Source organism: Muscardinus avellanarius, assembly GCF_963383645.1.
Source record: "Muscardinus avellanarius genome assembly, chromosome: 1".
Classification (NCBI taxonomy): domain Eukaryota; kingdom Metazoa; phylum Chordata; class Mammalia; order Rodentia; family Gliridae; genus Muscardinus; species Muscardinus avellanarius.
In genome coordinates, this window is record NC_137786.1 from 191,235,332 (window position 1) to 191,261,650 (window position 26,319).

Consider the following 26,319-nt stretch of genomic DNA (forward strand, 5'->3'; position numbering starts at 1 on the left):
AGGTGAAAAGGGCTGAAAAAGTTCTTCAGGGAAGGAGGGTGGAAACAAGAATCATTAAATTAATGCCACCAACAATTTTTAAAAAATAAATAGTAAGTGGACCCTTGACATTCTGGAATGAATAAATTATTTAAGAGAAAATGAGTTAAGACTGAATGTCAGGGTTAAAGGCAAAGGGATAATGGGTGTAGTGAGAGATGGCCTTGGGCAGAGAAGGCCACCGTGTCGTGTCGGTGTCTGCTGTGTGCTGGCTCTGGTGTGTGTGTCCTACCACGCCACGCCCTGATGGCACGTCGAGAGGCAAACACGACTGGGTACGTGCACTGTGGCAACCTTGTCCATTCCTTACAATAGCTTGTCTCCAGATTCCTGAGTACTTTACCATTTTCTGGAACAACAACAACAACAACAACAACAACAACAACAAAAAGTGTGGTTTGCTATTTTACTTTAAGATGCCAAAGATTGTCTAAGACTTTGCAGTGTCTCCTTTAAGACTTTCAAAATATTAAGATTCAAAGATATGAAAAAGTTTGGCACATTCAAAGTTTCACTCTACATGTGGAAAAATGGAATTCCGAGGCCTTTTGAATATGCTCTACATGCAGCTGCACACGCCGTGGACTTGTTCTGTTTCACAATACGAAATCCTCAGTTGTTTTCTAAAGTAATTCAGAATATAAACACATTCACAACCTGTAGGCCGGCACAGCATACCTGAGTGAGAATGTTTAACCCCATCTAAAACAGTAACTTAAACCTTTATCAACATCCAAAAGAAAAAGTAAGACAAAAATATGACTTGTAAGACAGCTATGGGTTGAGATAGGTTTTCAAGTCCTGGTGTCTCATATTTAATATGTCTTCACCTAAATTAAAAAAACAACAACAACAACAATAACAATAACGACAAAAAACTCAAGTTCATGAAAAATCAGGGAAAACTTAATCTGTCTCACACTTTACGAAACAATTAAGACCATTCTGCTGATGTAATTGTGGAGCCACAAATGCATGCGGGCTCTTTAAGAACTTTTTGTTGGGGGAGGGGGTGAAATGTCAGAGTATTTTAATTCGGCAAACAAACACTCCTCAGTTGGCACTGACGGCCTCCGGGGCCTCGTTCTCACTGCTATAGTCTGACTTGGGATCGTCCTCGTAGTCCTCATACATTTCCATCTCATCCTCGCCACTAATCATCTCGTTCCCAGCCAGGCTTCCGCCATCTGTCTTCATGCCATACGTGCTCTGGATGACCGGGAGGCTGGGCTCTGGGCTGGCTGAGGTGCTGGAGCAGTCAGATGTCATCTGAGGCGACGGTGTGGCCGTTGCCATGGTAATAGCACCAGGATACACAACACCTGTTCCTGTGGTGATTGGAATCTGAGGCTGCTGCCTGTGTGGACAGGTTCAAAACACAAAATCAAAAAGAGGGGCAGATCTCCATGTAATCTCTACATATGCTCTTCCACAGGACACTGGACTTCATCCCCCACACTTTCCAAAGGGAGTCCTCTAACATCCTAAGCATGTTTCCTTGGAGGAGTCTTGGCACACTCCCTGATACTATAGTTGGGGGGTTAAAATAATATAATGGAGTGTTTACCCATGGCTTTGCGACATAAAGGCAGGGTTATTTTGACTTGGCATATATGGCAAAGCTTGGATAACACTTGGCATCGGAAACAGATACTGTTGTGAACAGCACAAAGTTGCATGCGAGGTCACTTTTTAAGTGCTCAAGGGCATATATTAAACAGATGAGTGGCATGAGACATATGCTAATGACACTACTGGGCACACTGGTGTCATTGTCATCTTGGCTTAAGAACTGTACAAGTAAAAAATCAAGATGAGAAAGGGTCCGGTATGTCCCAAAGAGTCAGATTGAGCAAACCATTTATTTGGTATCCAGGCAAACAACTACTTATTTCTGGAGCTGAACTTGTAGGGCGGGATCCTTCTCCAACAATCATCTTGGATGTCTACACCCAAGGCCCTGGGCTACAGCTGGGGCTGGAGGAGTCAGGGGTGGAGAGCAGTGTGCTCTGCCACCTAGCTGAGTAACACACACCAGCATGCTGCCTCATCCTAGACCCTAGAGGTGCCAGGGCCTGGCAGAACACTCCTTCACAATGTGAGCCTAGCAGACCCCTTTGAAGGTCAGCCTCTGCCTCCGTAAGGAGACATGGGTGCTCTCTCAATTTCACTTGAACACTAAAACTGGCACACGAGTACTAAATATTTGCTTAACACAGGCATTATGCCTTGAGAAACTTATTTCCAAAGATGGATATTTGCCAAGTGGCTATCAATCTTTATGGATGATGTATTACTGCTGAAAATTTCATCTCAAAGTGTCTTGTTACTACCCTTTCTGAGCTGCAGTTTCCATACATTTGTAAAAGTTGGGGTCATGGAAGTTCTGGAAGGTCCCTCCATCTTTTTGGCTTCAGACCAATCATGATTTCGACAATTCTAATTAACTCAATGCATTATCACTGAAACTTTCTAACCACCTCACTCTTCCAGGAAGATACCCAAATCTAAGAAGAAGGTGTTTTTTTTTTAACCAGCTACTCTCACCCCAAAATGTGAACGCCTTCCTCTCAGAGCCCAGCTGCCCTCCAGCCTGGTGAAGGTGGAAAAAGGGTGCCCATAGGCTGGAGACTGTGAGGTGTCTGCTCAGGCTGCCATCAAAGCCCCCTTCAATCACCATGAGGCAAAATCATCCCTCCTTCACCTTTCACTAACATAACCTGGAAAGTACTGTTTGGGTGAGTGAGGTGTGTGTGTGTGTGTGTGTGTGTGTGTGTGTGTGTGTGTGTGTGTATTCAACTTATTATTTCCATTTTTCAGACTAAAAAAATAATAAGTCCTTGCTTCAGGTCATGTGTTCAATACCAGCAAAGCCAGAATTTAAACCTAGGTTGTCACCTGATTTTAATTCCATCTTTCTTTAAAGAGATTCAATATACGGATATACTAAGCTCACTGTATTTTCTACAAGGTTCTGACTTCTGTAGAGTCTGTCAGCACCCAGCTGACACTAAGCACCTGATATTGATCTAACTTTAATGATTCACTTGTGGAGTCTGGCTGCCTGAAGGAAGCAGGTGATGGGAGAATCTAAACTGGTTTATTGAAACATACCTATAAAATACTGCTTTTATTCTCATTGAATAGAATTTTTTAAAAAAATATACTTCTTGCTTCCTAAGTTTGGGGTAAATTAACACAAATTAATTTTTTGTTGCAGTCCTGGAGGTTGAACCCAGGGGTATTCTACTTCCAGGATACACTCCCAGCCCTATTTTATTCTTTATTTTGAAGCAGGGTCTCACTAAGTTATAGAGGGCTTTACTAAGTAGCTGAGGCTGGCTGTGAACCTGTGATCCTCCTGTCTCAGCTTCCCAAGTCCTGGGATTACAAGTGTGTGCCACCATGCTCAGCCAAATTAAATTTTATGCTAACCTGCCCAAGGTAGTGACTGACTGATTGAGTTTGTAATTGAATTTTGATATTTGCAATAGAAATGTTTTTGCCTTGATTATATTGCAAGTGTAGAGTGAAAACTTTCACTGTACTATTAACCCATTTTACAGATTTTCCAATTTGGCAAGCTAGTCTAAACTCTGCAGCCAACACAAAGTATTACATGGTACATTTTCATGTACCATGGGATATTTCTTTTTACAAAGAATAGATGGTAATTTTTGAAGTATTATTGTCAAAATACCTGTACCTACATGACTAGCAAATATACTTAAACCCAGCTCCTGTCATGTGCTGGGAACTTTACTTAAAGGTGTTCCCACTGTCTTGTTTAATCCTCATAACAAGTCTAAGGGTATCATTTTCCCTTTTTCACAGATGAAGTGACCAACTGAGGCTCAGAGAGTTGAAGTCATTTGTGTAGAGCCACACAAATTCTACAGCCAGGAGCTGAAACCTTCCCTATCACAAATTCTCCACCACATATCAAAACTGGAGTGAGAAAGGTGAGAGCTCACACCATCATAAAAACGCATAACGTCCTAATCAAAATCTAAGCTGAACTTCACATATTTAAGTATTTGGACATTACGTTGGTAATGAAATGCTAAGAATAAACAAATAAGCAAATAAAGCATATGTACAATTTTCTTTTTGGAGTGAGGCACTTGTGATACCCAAAAGCCTGCTCTCAGGTGATGAAGGGGTAGGGCTGTTAAGCCCCCACCATTGCTAAAGTCTGAAATGGCCATGGTAAAAACCCAGTGGCCAAGCTGCCTTGAGGAAATGAGAGGTTCCAGCTCTCGTAAAGGTCTCAAGTCACATGAGACTGTTGCTGGTTGTATGCAAATGCTAGAATGAGGACTTACCGCTCAGGGAGGCCTGCTGAGACCAAGCTTATGTGTTTCCCCAGCTCCTGAACACTTTACCGGTGCCTTGGGAACCCATAGTTTCTTGCCATCTCTGGCTCTGCCTGGAACTTTCTCTCTTTCATGGACACCGCTCCCCCTCAGCCTTCTCAAGTGTTGGCTGTTTTCCACAGTAGCTTTCTTCCTAGACCTTCACTACCTCTTCCCAATTACTTTTTATTCCTTGCTTGACAAACCTCATCTTTGAATCTCATGTCATCAGTCTATGCCACCCACTAACACCTGTGCCTGCTTCTTGCACTATTTACAGATGTTGGCTCCTGGATTCCAGTCTCTCTAACACTGCTCTGACCATAGTTCTTCAGAGCGGTCACCCCACCACCTTTGCTATCTTAGTGTCCTGACTTCCCTATGCTGTCATGATTGGATGCCCTCCACATCTTAGTTGCTGACTCTCTTGTATGCAGGAGGACCTGTCATTTCCAACAGCTACCCCTTACTCGTGATTTTGCACATTCCAGCTCTGACCACTTGTCTTATCTTCCTAGTTTTCTCCCTCAGTGATTCTCCCACAACAGTTTATTGACCCTTCCATCCGGCTCACTCCACACTGACTTGTGCCTTTCCCCTTGTGCCTCTGTGGCCTCTGTGCTCAGCTGACACCATGCAGCGTGTTCACCCTCACAAATACTTCCTGCTCTCACCTGGCAGGCATGCCATCATGCTTACTGCTCCCCACAGTTTATGAGCTGCAAGCTGGCCTCTTGTGCCATCACACTGCAGTTCTCCCTGACCACTCCTGCTCTCCTAGACAATACTGTCATGCTTCTTAAATCTCCTCAAATGTCCCACTTCTTTTCCTGCATCCCCCACTCTAGGTTTATGAGTCTCCTCATTGCATGGAGAAATTAGAAGCCATTGAAAGAAATGTTTCATAAGCTCCCGATATTCACGGTGACTCATGTACTACATCTGAGCCGCTGTCCTTTTCCTGTCTTCTTGTATTTTGAGTGAGTTCACAATCCAATGTAAAGTCAACCCTTCTGCTTGTCCAATGAAACTATCTGTTCTTGTTCACTAAGAATATGCCTCTAGCAATTGTTTCTCCTATCAGCATCATCAACTTCCCTTTTCTCTTGGCCCTAAATAGGCTGTGCTTATGCCTACCAAAAATAACAAAACCCCTCTTGGCTCATATCTCCCTCCAGCTGCCATTCCACTTCTCTGGTCTTCTTAAGCAAAAGTCCCTGAAAGGCTGTCTTCCTCCATTTCTTTTTCTTGATTCTTCCTTAAATCCACTTCAGTCACTCCCAATACTGAAACACTGCTGCTGATAAGAACAGTAAAGATCTCCATGCTCTTGAATCCCAAAGCTGATTGTTGGTCCTAATGTCTTACTTGACTTAATCCTAACTCTTAGATTTAATTCATATTAGTTCATTCATCTAGTGACTCACTGACTGACATTCACCACTAGAATATAAGCTCAATCAGAACAGAAATTCTCAGTGCCATAGAGCCTATGTAATGCCTGAAATATAGAAGGCATGCAATAATTATCTGTTGAATACATAAAATGACTGATGAATGAAAGAGTTAGTGAGAGGAAAAAAGAAGGAAAAGCCCAGGTAACCTATTCTAAAGAAGCAAAGGTGAATGGAAGGGAAGATGGTGGAGAAAAGGATATGAATATAACCACCTTTAGAGGCTTGAATGATTGTCTATATACACAAGGGAAAGATTTGTTCTAGGAGAGACCAAAGAAGAGGACTAGAACCAACCTGCAAAGGAACAGAGAGGTAGATCGTGACTCAGTTAGGAGAAAAGAACTTCTGAGCATTAGAAGATGTTCCAAGTAGGAGGCAGCTCTCATGGAAGGTGGGGAGCAGCCTGGCCCTAGAGAGGATGCACGCAGTGGCTGGGCATGTGAAGTATGCAATATCTGAGGTCCCAGCTGAAGTTACAACTGACTGCAATTTGAAATCATAAGCTAGCTAACTGGCATATTCATTTTATTATCTTATTATTATTATCAGCATAAAAAAGACTAAATTAAGTGAACATGGCTTATTTCATTTGAAAAAACCTAACTTTCAAGGGCTTTCAAAATATTGTTCTACCTTATTTTATACTTTTTTTCTACAGCCAGGGAAAATTCCTAGGGTGGCCTTCTTATTCATACTGAAGATCCCACATTTATCCACATGTGCCTATACTCTCCTTTATACAAAAACAAAATCTACTTTCTACCTGCCTGACCTCCCCAAACCTCGTCTCTTCCTCTAGGATGCCCTCTGGTTGGCTGGCCTTAATGCACAGTAATCTTTTTCCCCCTGAGCTTTATTTTCTCTTGTCTATAACATCAAGAACAGCACTTCATTATACATTACACATGCATGCTGTGTGTTTGTATTTGTGTAAAACAAGCTATTATTTGTTAATCCATTCATGTATGAGTCTAGCTTCTCTAACTATATAGTGTTCTTTGAAAGCACATGTGTAAATGAATATTACCATGTACTATATTAATTTAGTATAGTGCTGGATACCTAGCTGGTTTCAAATAGCTCCTTACCGATTGACTGGCTAATCGATGAACAAAATGAAAAATCCAGCCAGCAGGCTTAAGCTTTGTCTATCAGGAATTACTTTTTAAAAAGCATTTTTCCTTCCTTAACAGATCAATTTCAAAGTCAAAATTCAAACACTGCAGATTTCACAAATGGGACTAGCTGGCAGGTATTGGGCTTTACAAATAATGAATGTGCACATCAAAGCAAAAGTTGTGGATGTTTGTAAAAGTGTATACATGCTGCTGATATGAACAGAGATGCCCAAGGTCCTTCTCTCCCAAGCTAAGTAAGAGCATAAAATGGGAATGTGAGAGCCTAGCATTTCTGCACGGTTTCCAAATAACAAGGCTATTTCTGGAGTGTAGTCTAGCTTTGCCAATTGTAAAGGGACTAGGTATTTATGTTGGCAAAGACCTCATTGTCTGCTGACCATTCAGACCCTTACAGGGTCCATAAATGAAGGCAATGAAGTTTGTTTTATGAGAAGATGAAAAATGATGCAAGAGAAGAATGGAAATAGAGATCATCATCTCTGGGAAGTTCGAATCTGGCTTCTTTCAAGAGGACAACACTGCAAACAGTGGCTTGCTCATGTAACTCAATTAGAGTATGCATAAGCTTACTTCAGACTCTTTAGTATTAAGACCCAAGTGGCAACATGTTCAAAGTACTTATAGCATAAAGCACTAGGAAAAAAATTAATATAATATGAAATGTACACTTGGAACACAGAATTATTTTTCTTGAATACATTCTAATTTAGGGCTCACTGTATTACCAGACACTGTTCTAAACACTTTCCTATAATGTTCTACAATCTTTAGAAATACCTTTGTTTTTAACATTACTGTCATTCTCATTCTACATATGAGGTTCAGAGCAGTACACTTCATATATAGAAAGTGCAGAAAGTGTAAATAAGTTTCCCAAGGGCAAGTGAAAGGTGCGAAGGAATTAAGATGGTCATGCTTCAGTTCCTACAATATGAGAGAAGCAAATGCAGGGTATGAGCCGGAACAGTCTGTCTCCAGGATTGATCCTCTTAATCACTACACTCTACAGCCTCTAAACCATTTGTACACTCTAATTGAGAGCTATGTCTAATGGTAAAAGGACATATGTTTCACATCCACATAAGCCTAGTTTAAACCTCAGCCCTGCCATTTACCAGCTGTGTGGCCTTGCTCAAATTATTTGCATCTCTGAACACTGTGTTTTTCAACCCTACAATAGGGATAACATTGCTGTCTTGTGCATTTGATGTATCTGAAATAATGTTTAATTTACTTACATAATATATAGCATACAGTAAATATTTGATAATTTACCATTATTATTGCTCAGAAAGTACTTCCTAATTAAAAATTGCATATTACCTGTACAATTCCCTATTAGTTCACAGATAAATTACTAAATAAGTTGCTGAATAAAAGAAAGTACTTTTAGCTGAGCGTGGTGATGCACGCTTGTAATCCCAACATTTGGGAGGCTCAGATTGGAGGATCGCGGTTCGTGGACAACCTCGGCTACTTAGTGAGGCCCTCTGTAACTTAGTGAGACCCTGCTTCAAAACTAAAAATAATAAAAAATAGGGCAGGGAGTGTAGCTCGGAGGTCGAATGCCCCCGGGTTCCATCCTCAGACCCATAAAAAAAAATAAAAGAAAGTATTTTTTATCATAATTCTTTAGGAAAAGGCATGAATGTAGTTATATGGATCTCAATGATTATCTTTTCTACATTAATGGCACTGTCAGGATTATTACAAAATTCTGATACTTAATCTGTCATTGAAGGGGTTAATCCAATGTAAGAGCTAACTTTATTCCATATTATTGAAAAACTCATTTCATAATAGCTAAGTAAAGAAAACTAACTCATCAGCTACAGTTGTGTAGTCAGTAAAATGCACAAAAATGTTGAGTAATATGTGCCGTATTATTAGCTTGAAAGTTATGCATGTCTTTTCAAAATCAGCAATAAAAATTGATCTCACTCATATTCCATCAAAAAATCAATAGAAATCTTTGAATTTTTTTTTTGTGTGTGTTTCTCCCTGCTCTCTTTTCACCTCACATCTAGTGGAGATCAATTTCCAAAGATACACCTCAGGGAGTTAATAATCTATGAAATATAATTACTGAAAGGAGCACACAGATCCGTAAGTAGGAATAATACCTGGCTTTATGCAGCGAATCTTACCAAAGCTGGGCAGAGGAAAATGCTCAGCAGTGAAGATGAAAGAAAGAGACATTCTGGCCCTTGCCAGCACCTGCATCAGCCCTATGCCACGATCTACAGTATCCTTCCTTCACTGACTTTCCTACACTATCAGAAACAGAATCCCTGGTCGCTAAATTTCAAAGGCCCTTTTATACACTATATGTCATAACCACATCTCTATTTTCTTCAGTTCTAAGAGCTCTTGCATTCACATGCAAATATTTGAAATGTGAAACTGTGAAAAAACAAAGGTTGAATATTTCGCTTTCCCTAGTACTACGTCTTCCCTCTAATTCTTTTTCCTTACATCATGACAACCCAAAGTGTCATACTCACTACTGCTAGAGTAGAGCCATGGGGCATATTTTGAGGAAACATGGTAAGGATGGTTCCTTCGTTGCTTGGCTTAACAGAGGCCAAAATCTGGATTTGATCCTTTTCTTGACTTTCAGGAGCCATAGGACTCCTGTAAACTTCATTTTCTTTATATTGTTTAGAGTATTATACAATTTACATATTCAAAATACCTAGTACAGCACAGGCACTCAATAAATGATAGATGACTAAGTTATTTTAGTTTTCTATTTTATATGCATTGGTATGTGTATAGGTATTTTGGTCCAGAGTTGTTTTAATGTACCCTTTAGTAAAGGGAACTAAATTAAATAGTATTATTACAAATCATATTTTCAAATAGGTACCAGGGAACTAAAACAGTACTTTTATAGCCTTTTAGACTATGGCAAAGGAGACCCACTATGTATCACTGAAAAGAAGACACAGGGGACATGACTGGAGAGTCCAGGAGGAATAACAGACAATCTCAAATTTAAACTTTTAAGTCTCTGTTAAAAAGAGATTATGTACAATCCTGGAGATACTCTGACTGGATTAAAAGAAGATGTTTATCACAGTCTTAAATTTTCATTTCTTTACCTATGACTATACCATCAAAGCAGCACTATGAATTGGTATTTGTCATAAGTCCTCTATGATGTGATAGCTCCATTACACTGCACTGTGCTTCTTATTTTAAAGCATTATTTTTTTAATGTGGACATTTATAATACAGAGGAATTTGATAATCCTATTTTGGAATATCTTCATTTATTAATAAATTAGAATCTTTAATAATAAAGTGATGTAGGCTTCTCTATACCCCTAAAAGGTTCTTTCACAGTATGAAGAAATTCATTATCTAGTGTAATATAAAATGTAGTTTACTGTGATAGTAAATACATATTAGATAGAAATGATAATGCTAGTGTTCACCTTTATGAATATTGTACTACGCATTATTTAAAGTACTTTTGAAAGTAGTGCCTCACTGAATCCTCTCAACAATTGTCCAAGATAGGTGTTATTCGTTTCATTTCACATGTGAAAAACAGAAGCTTTTAGAAAAGGTAAAAACTTGCTCAAGTAGGTGGCCTGGTCAGCAGCTGACTCCAGGTATTGAGACTCCAGAGCCCATGTTCTTTCTCCAAGACTCTAAGGCGCAGACTACTGTCACTGGCTTGCTGGTTTTATATTCTATTTACTATTTCATATTAATTTTATTCTTTTAAACACATGCTTTTTGTTCCAAGGAGTAACCTTTGAACACCCTTAAATGCAGATAGCTCTTTATCTCCCCCTTTAAGAACTTTCTTTCTTTACACTTAAGGGAAGATTTCTTATTCCCTAGCACAGCCCCACTCCTCCATTCTCCTTCACATTAGCAGCAAATGCAGCGACCTTGTTGCTCGCTCTACTTCTCCCTCTCAAGCTGGTTCCCCAGTGCCTCCCCCTCTGATTCCAGCTGCTTTAGCCAGTGCCTCCAGAATTGTCCTCTGGTTTCCACCCCCCCCCCCCATGCTCCTAGGACTGGGTGTGCTGGAATCTCCAGGCATCTGCATCCCCACTTATCCCGACTACTGTGGTTAGGAGGGGCCCCTTCTGAATGCAGACAGCCAGTCAGCCAAGTCGAAATTTATACCAGAAATCTATTACCTAATTTTTAAACAAAATGACATGAAATCAGACTTGAAGATATCAAAAACATGTCTAGTTTCTGATTTAAGCAAGAAAATCCACATTGTTACTGCTTTGACCACAGAATAATTTACTGCAACAGGAGTTCTGGATCTCCTGCCAAAAATGAGGTCTTCTAACCAATGTCAAGGCCAATTATCTTGTGGTAGATCCCACAACAAAAGCCGACTATTGTGACTGGAGTCAGAAGCACCACCCAGAGAAGCTGGGGAGCTTCTGGGGATTTCTTCAAGCTCATTTTTATTTTTTTTTTTCTCCCTGTGTGTCTGTCTAAATAAACTACCAGAACCTCTGTGTGTGGGCACTGAGGACGTCAGGCTAGTGTGCAGGACAATGAACGAAAGGGGTGGCCAGCTGCGAGTGAACGGCTGCAGGTCTGTCTTGAACTGAACAGGAGCCACGCTGCAAGGCTGTGCACTCGTGACAGGACAAGGGTCCCCACCAACAACCCCTGCAGCAGGCCCCAGCCTCCTCTCTTCCCCAGTCTCTCCCAAACACACTGCCGGTAGCCATCCTGAGGGTTCTCTCGCCCTGGGAAGGGAAAGCCCAGGTGGCTGCATTCAGGAATACTTACCCCACAGTGAAAAACTGCCTCATCTCCTGTCTCCGGGACCTCATTAGTTGCTTGTATTCCCCGATCCGGAGCTTTTTGCCATCAACGATGCAGGTGCGTTTTGGCCGGGGTTTGTACTTATAGTTCGGGTATTTCTCTAAGTGGATCTTGCTTAGCCGGGCCTGCTCTTCATAATAAGGTTGCTTCTCTTGGTTGGACATGGATTTCCAGCGAGATCCTAGATATAAAATTAGCCTTAAGTACTCAAGAGGTTAAAGCAACCTACACCTGGCAAACACAGTGAGATACACCTCCCACCACTTCACCCCCGTCTGCTCCAGGTAGCTCCCGTTGCCACATACAAATCCGCCTCTCACCTGGTCTTTGAGGCTACATAAAGCAAAACAACAGTGCTGTATATTAAAGCATTTGCATTATTTCTCTCAATGCTTTAAGGCTGGTGATACTATGTTGTTTTAAAATATATCACTGCTACTTAAAGGTCTCCTACACCAAGGTCTCTCCCCATTTATCTGTCTCTCTCTCAAAAGGGTTAAAAGCCTAATGTGCTAAGCATACTTTTGAGAATGACAAGATTCTTAGGAAATGCACACTTGGTCTCAGAAATTCAAACATCCAAGCGTCTTTAGCAACTGCTGACCTTTGATAAGATGTCGGCAGATGTTGATATCCTTCCACATATAAAAATCTCCTGTGCACGCTGTCTCCCTTGGCCTAGGGTAATTAGTAACCAACTAAACTGTACTTTAAAAGTTAAAGCTTCAGAACCGGAAGGTACTGTTGGAATTATATATACCATTCTCAAGTACTATAAACATGTCCATTCAAAGCTGTAGCAATGAAAGTACAAAAATTTTTAATAAAGTTTATACAGGAAGAAGAAGAAGTATTCACTTCTCTAATATTGTTTATAAAGAATTATCTAAACACTTGACAAAGAAGGGATGTGTTTTTTTACATGTATCAAATTGCATTTTTGTGTCTCGCTAGTGAATAAAGCGGTAACAGCTGCACAGAGTGGATGTTAGCTATTCTTCAGTGGAGATTTTTCATACATAAACAAATGGAAAAGTTGTACAAATATTCTCTGTAGCCAGCAATATCCTGGTCTGCTTTAATAGCACATCCATCCCTGTTCTTCCCTGATTGTTGTGCAAAAGTCGTGTAGAACATATATGCAAATAGGTTTTTCTATGTCCTGTGGGCGCCTGGCAGCTTAAAACCTCAGTTAACAGAGGACTCTTGGTGCTCTTGAAAAGCGTGGGCTTAAGAGTTTACCTTTTAATGAATATGCTTACTATATTCTTAATAATTTTTTTTCACAGAATGCACACCATAATACAGATTCTCTATGGCTGCCAATGTGGAAACAGAAAGGGTCTGTGCCCATCTGAAAGCTCACTCACTCATACTGCTGCTAAGCCCGCAGGAAATAAGTATGAAGATCACAAAGTTAGATATCAAATTGTAGGGCCAGAATAGCACTGTTTTTTTTTTAGAATGCCTTTTAATTTTAAAAAAGCACATGTGTGTGTGTGTGTGTGTATATATATATATATATATATATATATATATATATATACTCACTAGAAACATTTTGAAGGGTATTTAAATTTAAAAGAATAACACACCTATGCCTAGCTCTAAAACTCCAAAAGTAAATCCCTGTCTAATTATGATATTTTGTATCCATGTTGAAATTCAAAAGTTAAAATTTAGAACCTGTACTGTAATGTTTCACCACTATTTGATCTTATATATGTTTCAAATTTTCTTAGAGGTCACTGCCTCAAAATGTCTTCGAATCAAGTTAAATTATTTATATAGTGACAAAACATGTGTATTTGTGTATGTCCAGATCACTGATATTTACTCAGGTTAAATATTTATTGCCTTTGAACAAAACATTTAAAAAATTAAAACCACAGTTTCAGTCTCTAATGTTTTTCAGCTTCTTAAACAGCTCCCTGTGAGATTTTGTCACATCATGACAGCTTAAATAGAACAGCGCCTTCTGTGTTTTTTCTTTTTAGAGAGGAAACATGTTGACTGTAATACTGCATGTTGGATAAAATATGTTCAATATGTTGAGCACAGTAATTCCAAACTGCATAATCTGCACTAGGCAAGCTTTACACTAATAGAACAAGGCTCGAGTTTAATCCTGAGAAACAGGAGAATCACTCTGGCAATTCACCACGAAATGGGCCTCTGCCCTGTGGTCTCTGTAGTCAACGTACTGCTATGAAATTTGAACTAGTCATATCTTATTAAAGTAAATGTAGCTTTATTTTACAAGTTTTAAAGTTATCATTAGAGGCACTGTTCTGCACTCTATGAATTTCACACTGTTTTGGGGTCCACCCTGGTCCTCCATGAATTCTTTCAGTGGAACATATGAACCCAAGAACACTAGAGCCCCAAACTGTAAGGTCTGTGTTCCCAAGGCTGCATAGCAGCTCACCTATTTAAAAAGACTGAATAAGAAAAAAAGAAAACACTAGTTTCCATGATTCCTGTTCAGCAGTGACCTCTCAAGAGTTGCTAAATTCTCAATATTAACACATTGCTATAGTCTGTCTCTCTCCTTTTTTTTTTCTTTTTTCCTTCTTTCTTTCTTTTTTTTCTTTTTTCTTTTTTTTTTTTTTTGGCACTACTGATTGAACCTAGGGGCATTCTACCTCTGAGCTACATCCCCAGCTACATCCCTTTATTTTGAAAACAGGGTCTCACTAAGTTGTGGAGGGAGAGCCTCACAAAGTAGCCAAGGCTGGCTATGAACCTGTGATCCTCCTGTCTCAATCGCCCAAGTATGCCACCACGCCCGGCCCACTCTGTCTCTAAAAGAAGTTTTTAGCTACCTGTTCTGATGTATAATAAATCCTAAACCTAAATGCCATGTAGTGGAGGGGGGAAGATGATGATAAAGGCCATTAGAGTAATTAACTAAGCTTCATCTGACTTCTGCCAACAGGATTTCTAGTTCTACCCATTTTCTACTCAAGTGGCACTCCTGGGGTGAAAGGTCAGCATCCACCATGCAGGACATACTCACCTAGGATTTTGCTAATGTTGGAGTTGTGCATGTCTGGGAAGGCCTGAAGGATTTTCCTCCTCTCATCCTTCGCCCAAACCATGAATGCATTCATTGGTCTCTTGATATGTGGCTCGCTGCTGGCACGGCCGCGGGCATCCCTGTAGACTCGTGCTTCAGCCACAGTGGCGCCTCCTGTTGGCCAACAATAATACTGCTGTAGTTTAGCTGCAGAGCCATTCATTGCTTTACTTCCTGTAATGTCAGGGCAGGAAGAACAAGACCAGTGCAAAGCGTTATTATTGTGATAACATAACCAACTGCCACCTTCTTCTGCTGCTTTCCCTAGGCCCTTCTTTCCTTGTCTAAAAGAACTCTCAGAAGCAGAAGACATTTCCACGTGATAAAATTCTACCAGCTCTCAGAAAGAGACATTGGTCAGAATTAATTTCACATGCTTTTCTATACCAAATCCATTGACTACAGTCATCCACGGTGATGATAAAGCAATGATTGGCATTGGTTTTTGGTAAACTTTTCTTCTTGATTCCTTCCTTCAAGAGCAGACTCTTACTTGTCATTTTAGATTCGTTTGCCCCAAATCACAGCCACTTCAAACTATATGTTTTCCCCAAACAAAATTTGTTTTCACAGCAATATATCTGGGCCTGTGCTCTCTCTCACATCCTGGATGACCCTTGTTCTACTCCTTCCTGCTAAGTTCCACTCATCTTTTGAGTCCTATTCAAATTTGGCATATTTCATAAATGAATTCAGTAAAAATGTTAACTGAGCAATTACTACGAGCTAGTCTTTACACCTGGTACTAGAGAGACAAAGATATAAAGCAGCTCCTACTCTCAGGGAGATCATAATTCAGAGGAGAGCTAGCTATAACAAAGAGTTAAACAGGGCTCCAGACAGAATGGTCACCCAAGGCTTCCTAAGAAATGTGATGTCCCTGAGTCTCAGGATAAATGGGACTCAGCTGGTGAGGAGAGAGGGAAGATAAGGCAGTCAAGAAAGGTGAACAGGTTAAAAGGACACCATTTGCAATGATGCTCTTCAGGAGCCATGCATTCCTCTTGATTTGGACTTCATGTACTGAAGTAATTATTGTTTATGTGACTGTCCTCTCTGATCTTGCTACACTATGCCCAAGAAATGAGATCCCTCAAGTTGGAGATTATCTTGCACTTGTCTTTGTATACCCAGTATTCCCTACATAATGGATGATAGGTATTTGGTTTTCAACTCGTGTGCAAGAGTAGTAGGCTTAATGGTGTTCATTTCAAGGGCACTGATACATTTTCTGTTGTTTAAGAGGATTTCTTTAGCACCTATTAAACTATGTCTAAATCCCTGATGTAGTTTCTGACTCTAGTGACAGTCGACTGGATGCTTCTTGAGGCTAGAGGAGGGCTGGGTCTTGCTCACTGATGTATTCCTTGCATTTGATGAAGCATCTGGCACATAGAATTTCAATTAGTAAGATGTACTGAATGAATGCATGGAAGCTCTCGTTTGTTTTCATGCCCTTCCAAATGTGATGCGTTTAATACATGCTTTTCCAGGTGGCAACTACTGACTATCGCACTATAAATTGAGAACCTCTACCACAAAATGTGAGGTGGTTGGACTGATGGTCTCAGTTGATGCTTCTACTACATAAACAGGAAAGGTTACCCCCTAAAGCTCAGAAGCAGAATATATGTTAAAACCAACACTTCTCTTTTCTGGACAGAGTAAATCCTTTTAGCTCAGTGAGTTATACAGAAACAACATGACCCAATCAATCTCTGGCCCGTCTATTCTATTTCCAGATACCTTGGTTAGCTGAAATTGGTTGGTGTCAAAGACAGCAATAAATTAGAACATTAAAGTACACTATTATTTGGCAAATATGCTCATCATTTATTGCAGACAAAGGACAGGATTAAAGGATGGAATTGGCTAATATTGTGATTTTTTAAAAACATGAATGAGGGCAGAAAGGCCACATTTTGAAGATTATGCAAAAATAACATTTTATACACAGCCCTTCTTTTAGGCCTACTAGACAAAATGATGCCTTCCATGAACAGTCTCAGATCCTGAGATGCATAACTAATATGCTACCTTTTTGCCACCATACCCACAGTACATTAATTTCATTTAAAATGCACTGACCATACAGGATAAATTGATTTCACTTTATATGGGTTTGACAGCCATGTTTATTGTGCAGTGAAATGTAGTGTAGCTTCCAGCTGACAATATCCATCAACACAGGGCAATATGCTGACTGCTGGGCCAGATGAAGGCATACATTACTCTAGGAGTGAAATACTCATTCAGACACGACAGTGTCTTCTCCTGAGGATCACCATAGTAATTTATGATGCCCCCAGTGCCATTACTTCACAACTGACATGGATTTGGCAATTTATACACTGGCATGCAAGCACATAAAAGGAGACAGGTTTGTGGAGAAAGTCAGATGCAAAAACATATTATTCTAAGTTAACTACTATGCCACAGGTGATTAACACTTGAGATCTGTTTTGGCTGTTGTAGCTTTCTCTCTAGCAAAACCAACTAGTCAGCCTCTATTTCCTCATTTTAAATATGTATTTCATTGTGAATGGGAAATTTTAATCTACTACAGACTGATAGAAATCATGGTAAATTTTCAAACTTTGATTATAGTGCAAGGGAACATTCTATATCCACACTATTGATTTTGCAAGACATGTCTGGTTTCTTTCCCTCTCACACTATACCCCAGGCTTAGCATATCCTTATTCTCTTTTGCTTTATTAAATTCTACCCTTTACCAAGAAACAGAGCTCAGGTCCCTCATCTACCAACTGCTCTGCAATGACCCCTCAAAGCACATATTATCTGCACAACACTGAATTAATTACACAGAGGACCTCTAGACCTCACAAGAAATGCTTCCAGAAATTGAAAAGTTCAAGCACAGTGCATAGTACAAAAATGTAGAGTAAAAAGGGGAAAATAGAAAATACTTTAAGGTACGTATTTATCATGTGTATATTTTTTCTTTTTTTTTTTTCCTTGTTACTTCTCCTTTCCAGAAAGAGTAAACTGAAAAATGGATGGGAGCATCCTAAGCTAAGCTGGAAGTTTTATATCAGACAGACCAAGATTTGAAAAGAAAAGACTAAAGTACCCAGGGAGGCTAAAGTTTGAAATCACTCTTGAATTGAACTTGATATCTGACCGGATAGCAACTATAATAGTGACGTTTGTTTTTTTTTTTTTTTTTTTGGTGGTACTGGGGTTCCTGGAAGCCCTTCTACCTCTGGGCTACACTCCCAGACCTATTTTTACATTTTTTGGAAACAGGGTCTCCTAAGCCAGCACACGCGGCTGGCTTCGAACCTGCGTGATCCTCCTGTCTCTGCCTCCCAAGCGCAGGGATTACAAGTGTGCGCCACCACGCCCGGCTAATAGTGACTTTTAATGTAGCACAAATTTGCAGTGTCAAGGTCTATTCACAAAATCTTACCTTGGACAAATATTTTTCTTGTGTTTCCTCCTCCTCCTATTTTTCACATATTTTCTCTCCTGTCTTCCAAATACATGGCACTCTAATGCTATCTTATGATTATGAACAATATGCAAGATGTCACACTTCTAATTTAGATATTGAAAAACAACAGACCTACTTTGCATATGAAAATTTGCCTCTCTCTCTTGCCTTAATAACTTCCACAGACATCCTAAAAAGGGGCTTCATCCTTTCCCAGACTTATAATACCTGAGTCAGCACTTATTGTATTCAGGAAATACAATATTTTTTGTGTGTGGTACGAGGGATGGAACCCTGGGGCTTTCTACCTCTAAGCATTGTTCATAATCAAAAGATGAGTTCTTATGCAGGATGATGATTTTCAACAAACAGCTCTTGAAATAAGTCTTTTGATAGAAAACATCTCTCAATATTTCCTTTTCACTGAAAAATGTCAACTTTGTACTTATAACCTCGGTTTGAGTTAAGCAGAGTAAGAATTTTAAGAAAACATGAGAAGTCATCAAGTAAAAAAAAAATTAGAAGGTGTCTTTAAACTTCTCTAAACTTTGCTTCATGAAACAAAAGAGTTGGACAATTATTGCGGCAGTTAAAATACATATGACTGATATTTGTGGATAATCCAGAAATTTTAAAAGTGGAAATTACACATTTTGAAAGCCCCTATAAACAAGTAAGAAAACTCTAAAGATGCTATAAATTGTTTTCAAAGGTTATGCTCTTAACCTGTCTATATGAAGCCCAACATTTACTTCCTATTATCATTAACTTTTAAAAATCTGAACATTCAGTTTGATTTCATATGGCTTCACTAATTTTTGAAACACCAAATGTAAAAAAGAAAAAAAACATTTTTTCTTAAATAGCCAACACTCTGTTAGAATCCAGAACCCAATTGTCCTAGGAAATGGCTCAGTATTCTCTCAGGGGTTTCTTTTCATTTTAATAGCAGAGGAAACACTTGTGAATTCAAGATAGACTTTCTCATAGAAAGCACTTGGAAGAAGCCTAGACCCACAGCGGTGTACTGGACACTACTGCTTTGTTGCTGACCCACGTCTTTAACAACCAGCACCAGCAGCCATGATGGCAGTTCTCCTGAAGCTAGGAGGTCCACAGCACCACACAAAATCAGGGGAAAACCTGGTTCCTGTACTGCAAACCTCTTGCTCTGCACAGTTTCCCCAAGAAGCTCATACTGGCTAACTGATCCTTCATTTCCTAAGTCACAGTTTGTATGAATGTTAACTTTTAACAAAACAAAGAAGGATAGTTAATCTACAGGGAGAAAATAGAAATTTTCAAGACAAAAACCTCTATACAAAACTGTGATTTGAATGATTTGGAGGAGACAGAAAACTGAGTTTTTCTAGGTGAGCTGGAAAGAAGTCCAGTTTCATCTCATAACCTATGGCGATGGTTCTGAACTAATCCCAGAAAGGCCCCTTCCTAGGCACATTCCAAGGGCTTTCTGAATGAATGAATGAATGAATGAATGAATGAATGAATGAATGTTGGGTATGATTTGTTCATATATACAGTTTTCCCTGAGGAGGAACTTTAGCTAATTCCACAACGTGCCTGTTAATCACCCATGTATGCATTAATTCAGCAAATACTTCTGAAAAAATTCAGATGTACCCAGCATTGTGATGGACTATTCAAGTTAAATAACACATGTACTTTCTTTTTAAGAAAGTCTTCCAGTGAGGGAAAGACACATAAATGAAAAATTACAAAACAATGTTAACAAAGGTAATTTAAAAATTCTTAAGAAAGCAGAGAATAGAAGTTATTAACATTGTTAGGATAGACAAGTATGAATATTAGGGAAGCATCAGAGAAAAAGTTGTACTTGGGCAGCATCTTAAAGGAAGAGCAAAAATTCACTAACAGATACAAGTATGAAAGTATTCCAGGCTGGGGAACAGTGTGAATAAAAGCATGGAGGTATAACAAAAACAGGATAGGTTTAGGGGAATAAAAAGAAGCTGGCTATGGCTTAGGCTTGGAAAAAATAAAGGAGCACTAAGGGATGAAATCCAAAGAGTAAATAGAGGCCAGATTGTTAAGCACCTCGAATGCCAAGGGAAGTGACACGAACAAATATGCTAGAAGAGATCAAAATGGAAACTAAGTGAAGAATTACCACTGGATAGTCTCAGTGATTACTAGTGAAGTGATAATAAGGAATAGAGAAAACTAAGGCGACTAAATGCTTTCTAAAAGGCCTATTAAGACTTATACCTTGTCAGAGTGAATGTGATATATGAAAAATATTGGCACAAAAAATTCTATTCTAGGGTCCAGTTCTGGCAATGGCAGAATAACTCCTATTAGACCAAATTTCCAATGGATAATAATTTAACACTCTGGGAAAAATATAAAAAACAACCATCATATGAAAATACCTGAAATGAAGTAAAAACTGGAGAGGATTTCATGCAAGAAAGGAGGGAATTCACTAAATAAAGTTTTTTTTTTTTTTTTTTCTGGTACTGGTAATTGGACCCAGGAGCATTCTACCTCCAAGCTACACACCCAGCCCTATTTTTGTTCTTTTTTATTTGACACAAGGTCTCACTAATTTTCAGAGGGTCTCAGTAAGGAGCTGAGATTGGCTGCAAACCTGTGATCCTCCTGTCTCAGCCTCCCAAATATTGGGATTACAAGCATACACTGCCAAGCTGTTTTAATAGCTTTTCTCATGAAGACACTTTCCAGTCTGCATAGCATGGAGTACCAAGAAGGCAAACTGAAAATCTGTCTCTTTTGTTCAACATGTCAGAAGGCAGAATTTGAGGCTTTTATGTGGCTCATTCCTAAATTCCACATATATAGAGAAGACTCAAGTGAGCTTTGTGTAAAACAATACATGTGAAAAATCAGAGCAGATATTTCAGCTGGTAACCATGGCAAGGGAAAAACAATTTGTATTTGAGTTCCATCAAGTTACAGATTTAGATTTAGTGTTGGGCTCTGTACTGAAACTCCAGAAGAGCAATTCTTTTAGAAAAAAATTCTATATGCCAAGACTAATAAAGTAAAAAAAAAAAAGATTCTCCCTGTATCAGTATGAAACGAAGTCTTGATTACTTCAATGTGATCAGCGCATAATTGAACTATGTCCTGACACAAAATCAAATTTTAAAAGGAAGATAATGGAGTCCAGAATCTCTGTAACTTATAATCCATAACATACAACATGTAGTAAAGAAAAAAAGATTATTAGTTGTCCAAACAACCAGGAAATTGTGACCCAGAGACCAAAAGCAAAAATCTGGCTGAAAATTACTTCAATTTGGCAAGAGAAATCAATCTACAGGTTTTAAGACATTCAGAGAAATGCATGAAAACTAAATACAAAGAAAACCATATCAAGAAATCAACAAAACTACTGAAAACCAAGACAAAGAGAAACTTCCAGAGAAATAGACACATCACATAAAGGGGACTAGGAATACAAATGATGGCTGATTATACTAGAAACAATGCAGTCTAGAAAAGTATGGGACATTTGTAGATACTAAAAAAAAAAAAAAAAAAAAAAAAATCTAATCCAGACTTTTATCCAGTAAACTTGTGCCTTAAAAGTGAATGTGAATGGTGTATTGAAATCCTGTCATTTGCAGCAAAATGGATGGAACTGCAGGACACTATGTTAAGTAAAATAAGCCAGACATAGAAAGACGAGTGCAAGTACTTCATGTCCACCTGAAAGTGGAACAGTGATTGATTACTAGGGACCGAGAATGGTGGTGGAGGCCCATTGTAGGAAAAGCGTGGTTGGATATGATGAGTGAACACGTACACGTGTATGGGAACATAACACTGAATCCCACTGATATGTGTAATTCATGTGTTAATAAAATGTATAAAGAAAAAAGGTAAAACAAAGTTATTACAGAACACTTAAAAATACCAAAGAACAAAGAATAAAGTAAAAATTGCTTAGAATATTCCCCCACAAAAAATGAATGCAAAATATATTCTCAAGTAAATAAAAGCTAAGAGAACAAGTTAATAGTAGACACATACCAAAAGAGATTTTCAAATAAATTACTCAAGATAAAAATAATTCCCAACAACAACAACAACAACAGCAACAACAACAGCAACAAACATATACAAACATACACAACACCAACTTACTAACACCTAAGACGGTATGCAACTTTTTCTTCTCTATATTTCACTAATAAAGAACAGATTGTTTATTGTTTCTAAAAGACAATGAAGTATTAGATAATACAGTTGCACATCCCTGTAATTTCAGTGCTTGGAAGACAGAGATAGAGGCTCATAGGTTTGAGAACAGCCTCAGAAGCATAGTGAGACTCTTAGCAACCTAATCACACCCTGTTTCCAAGCAAAAATAAATAAATAAAAAGGGCTAGGGGTGTAGCTTGGAGATAGAATACCCTTGAGTTCAGTCTCTAGAACCCCTTCCAACACGCATACAAAGACAAGTGACAATTTAATATAAACAAAACAATGCATTGTGGGATTTCAACCAATGTAGATAAAACATGGCACAACAATAGCATATTATCTCAGGGAGCAAAAGTAGTACATGGAATTAAGTTTTCTCTAATGTACATGATTTACTTTAAGAAACATATCAATGTCAATCACTAAGCCAAACAGGAGGAGGAGGGAGGGGAAGGGAATAGGGCGGGAATTGGGTAAGGGCTAATTGGGTGCATATATGTCTCCACCGTTTTGTACCCCATTAAGATGCACCAATAAAAAATTAAAAAATAATAAAAACTTTTATTTTAGCTGGGCGTAGTGGTTCACACTTGTAATCCCAGCATTCTGGAGGCTGAAACCAGAGGATACAGTTTGCAGACAGCCTCAGCTCCTGAGGGAGGCCCTTTGCAACTCAGTGAGACCCTGTTTAAAAAATAAAAAGAGAAAAAAGTATGGCTGTGAGTGTAGCTCAGAGGTAGAATGCCCCTGGGTTTCATCCCCAGTACCAATAAATAAACAAACAAATAAATAAATAAATAAATAAATATTGTTTTATTTTATGTAGAGTGGTCTAATTTTAATTGTGAGAGTACTCAAAGATGCATAGTGAATTCTTAGAAAAACCACTTTTAAAAACTATAAGGAAGTATTGGCTAAAAGTTAGTAGAGTAATTCAAATGAAAGAATTCAAAAGGATTCAATTAGCCCAAAGGAAAGAAGTATTGGAGAAACAGAAGATAAAAAAAATAAGGAAATAGAAAACAAATTGCAAATTACAAAAATTATGCTAATTAAATTCAATAATTATATTAAATAGAAGTGAATTAAATAATTCAATTTAAAGTCAGAGATTTTCAGAATGAATAAGCTATAAAAATAAATGAGATAAAAAACGGGCACAATACAGACAAATTTAAAAGCCCAGGGTTAGTAATATGAAAAGATCAATAAGATTGACAAAACCATTCCAAGACTGATCAACAGACAGAGAGAAAACAAAAATATCAATATTTTGACTGGAAGAGGGAATTTCACCATAGATACCACGCACATTAAAAGGATAATAAAGAATATTATGAATATTTAATTCCAATGAATTTGACAACTTGGGTGAAATGAAAAAATTCCTTAAAAGATACAAACTAATAAAATCACTCAATAAACAAAAGACATGAATACTCTGATAGTTAAAAATTAACTGAATTTTTAACTAAGAACCTTCTCACCAAGACAACTCCAGTCCCAAAAGTTTTACTGGTAAATTTCATATACTTAAGAAAAATACAATCTTGCACAAATGTAGAAAGTAGAGGAAGAAGGAACACTTCCCAATTAATAGCATGAGTCAGCATTCCCTGACAGAAATTTGAACATAAACACAAGTTTTCCTTTTTTTCTTTTTTCTTTTTTTAATTTTTATGTGGATCATATTGAGAATGGCATACATTCAAACAATGCTTGGTGCCCTCTCCCACCCCCCACTGAATCTAGTAATGTGTAATATTATGACCAAATAAGAGTTATCTCAGAAATGTAAACTGAGGGTTTTTATTTTGTGGTACTGGGGACTGGACCCAGGAATATTCTGCCTCTGAGCTACACCATTAGCCCTATTTTATTTTTTATTTTGAAACAGGGTCTCACTATATTGTGGATGGCCACAACCTGTGGTCCTCCTGTCTCAGCCTCCCAAGTACTGGGATTACAAGTGTGTGAGACCACGCACAAATAAACTGAGTTTAAATCTTGAAAATCAGGTAATATAATTCACTATGTTAACAGAATAAAGGGGAAAAATATGGAGATCATAATAAGTTTAGAACACTGTTTTGACATAATTTAGTACTCTTTCATGATAAATATGCTCATGAAACTAGTAATAAAAGAGAACTTTATCTTTCTGTTAAAAGGTATGTAAGAAAAACTTACAGCTAGCATACTTAGTGGATTATTGAATGATCTCTCCCAGGGGGCAAAAAAAAAAAAAAAAAAAAAACAAGGCAAAGATCTTCACTTTTCACTGTTACAATTTGACAATTTATAAACAAAAAGTACATAAATTGAGAAAGTACATAATATTACTTGTTCATAGGAAACCCTAAGAAATCTATAAAATAATTACTAGAATAAGCTAATTTAACAGTATTGCAATATAAAATAAAAATACAGAAATCAATTCTATTTCTATGCACTAAGAGCAAACTATTAAAATATATTAAATTTACATTTATAATAATATAAAATAAGATATGTATGCCTAAATTTAACCAAGAAATTATTCAAGACATCTATATTGAAAACAATACATCTGTGACCTAAGAAAGGCAAATATATGGCAAAATATACATGTTTATAAATCAGAAAAAATCAATATTGCTAAGAAATCTATTCTTACTGAATTTATTTATAGGTTCAACCCATTCTCAATAAAAATTCTTCAAAGACTTTTTGGTAGAAATTGACAAGTTAATTTTAAAAATTACACATACATACACATGTGTATATATACATGGGATTGTATACCTGTACATGTTATAAATACATATGTGTATATATCTGACTAATTTTAATTTGAGGTGAGTCAGAATCATGACTTTAAAAACAAAAACTATCAACATTTCCTCAAAAAATGTAAAGGACAGTATTTTAGAGTGACTCTGGAGTAAAAAGATTCTTAGATATGAACTTCTAAAAAATGATAAATTAAGCTGATAAAATTAAAACTCCATTAAAAGTTATTGCTAAGAAAATAAAATGTTGAGTAATGGATGAGGAAAAAAATCACCCACAATACACATCTCTGACAATAGTTTCCATCTAGAATATATAAAGAACGTCTACAAAAAATCAACAAAAATAAAAAATCTAATTTCAAAATTAACAAAAGACTGAATAACACTTTACAAAAGAAGATATGGCCAATAAAAAGTATTCCATGTCATTAATCACTAGAAAAGTGAAATTAAAACAAAAATGAGATTGCATCCCAAATGCAATAGAATGACTCGAATGCTAAATATGTCAAAGGTAGGGAGCAACTAGAAAACTAATATATTGGTGATGGAAATGTGAAATGGCACCATGTTCTAGCAGTTGCTTCTAAGTAAAATATACACTAACTTATGAACTGACAATTTTACTCCTAGATACTTACTCAAAACAAATGGAAATGTCTATCCAGAAGTAGATTTATATAAGAATGTCGTAGTAACTTTATTAGTAATAGTCAAAGCTGGGCGTGGTGGCGCACACTTGTAATCCTCGCGCTTAGGCGGTGGAGACAGGAGGATCGTGCAGGTTCGAAGCCAGCCACGCTGGCTTAGGAGACCCTGTTTCCAAATAAAAATATAAAAAATAGGTGTCTGGGAGCATAGCCCAGAGGTAGAAGGGCTTCCAGGAACCCCAGTACCACCAAAAAAAAAAAAAAAAAAAAGTCAAAATTGGAAATAATTGGAAAATGGATAGATTGTGAGTCATTCATCCCTACTATGAAATAATACTCAAAGTA

The 26,319-nt window shown here is 37.9% G+C and overlaps 1 protein-coding gene across 8 annotated transcripts in view; it reads right to left on the reverse strand.

The window, feature by feature from the left end:
• Nucleotides 1-1,092: 1,092 nt before the first annotated feature.
• Nucleotides 1,093-26,319, reverse strand: part of SOX6 (SRY-box transcription factor 6) — a gene marked incomplete at both ends in the record, with an annotated part of 599,473 nt that continues 574,246 nt past the window's right edge. For 6 of the 8 annotated variants that reach the window (XM_080715779.1, XM_080715784.1, XM_080715786.1 and 3 more), the window contains 3 exons: nucleotides 1,093-1,396; nucleotides 11,767-11,983; nucleotides 14,822-15,055. In XM_080715779.1, the coding sequence (XP_080571905.1) occupies nucleotides 1,093-1,396; nucleotides 11,767-11,983; nucleotides 14,822-15,055 (755 nt within the window). Of the gene's footprint in view, nucleotides 1,397-11,766; nucleotides 11,984-14,821; nucleotides 15,134-26,319 lie in introns of all 8 variants that reach the window. The other 2 variants (XM_080715780.1, XM_080715782.1) reach the window with 2 other exon arrangements.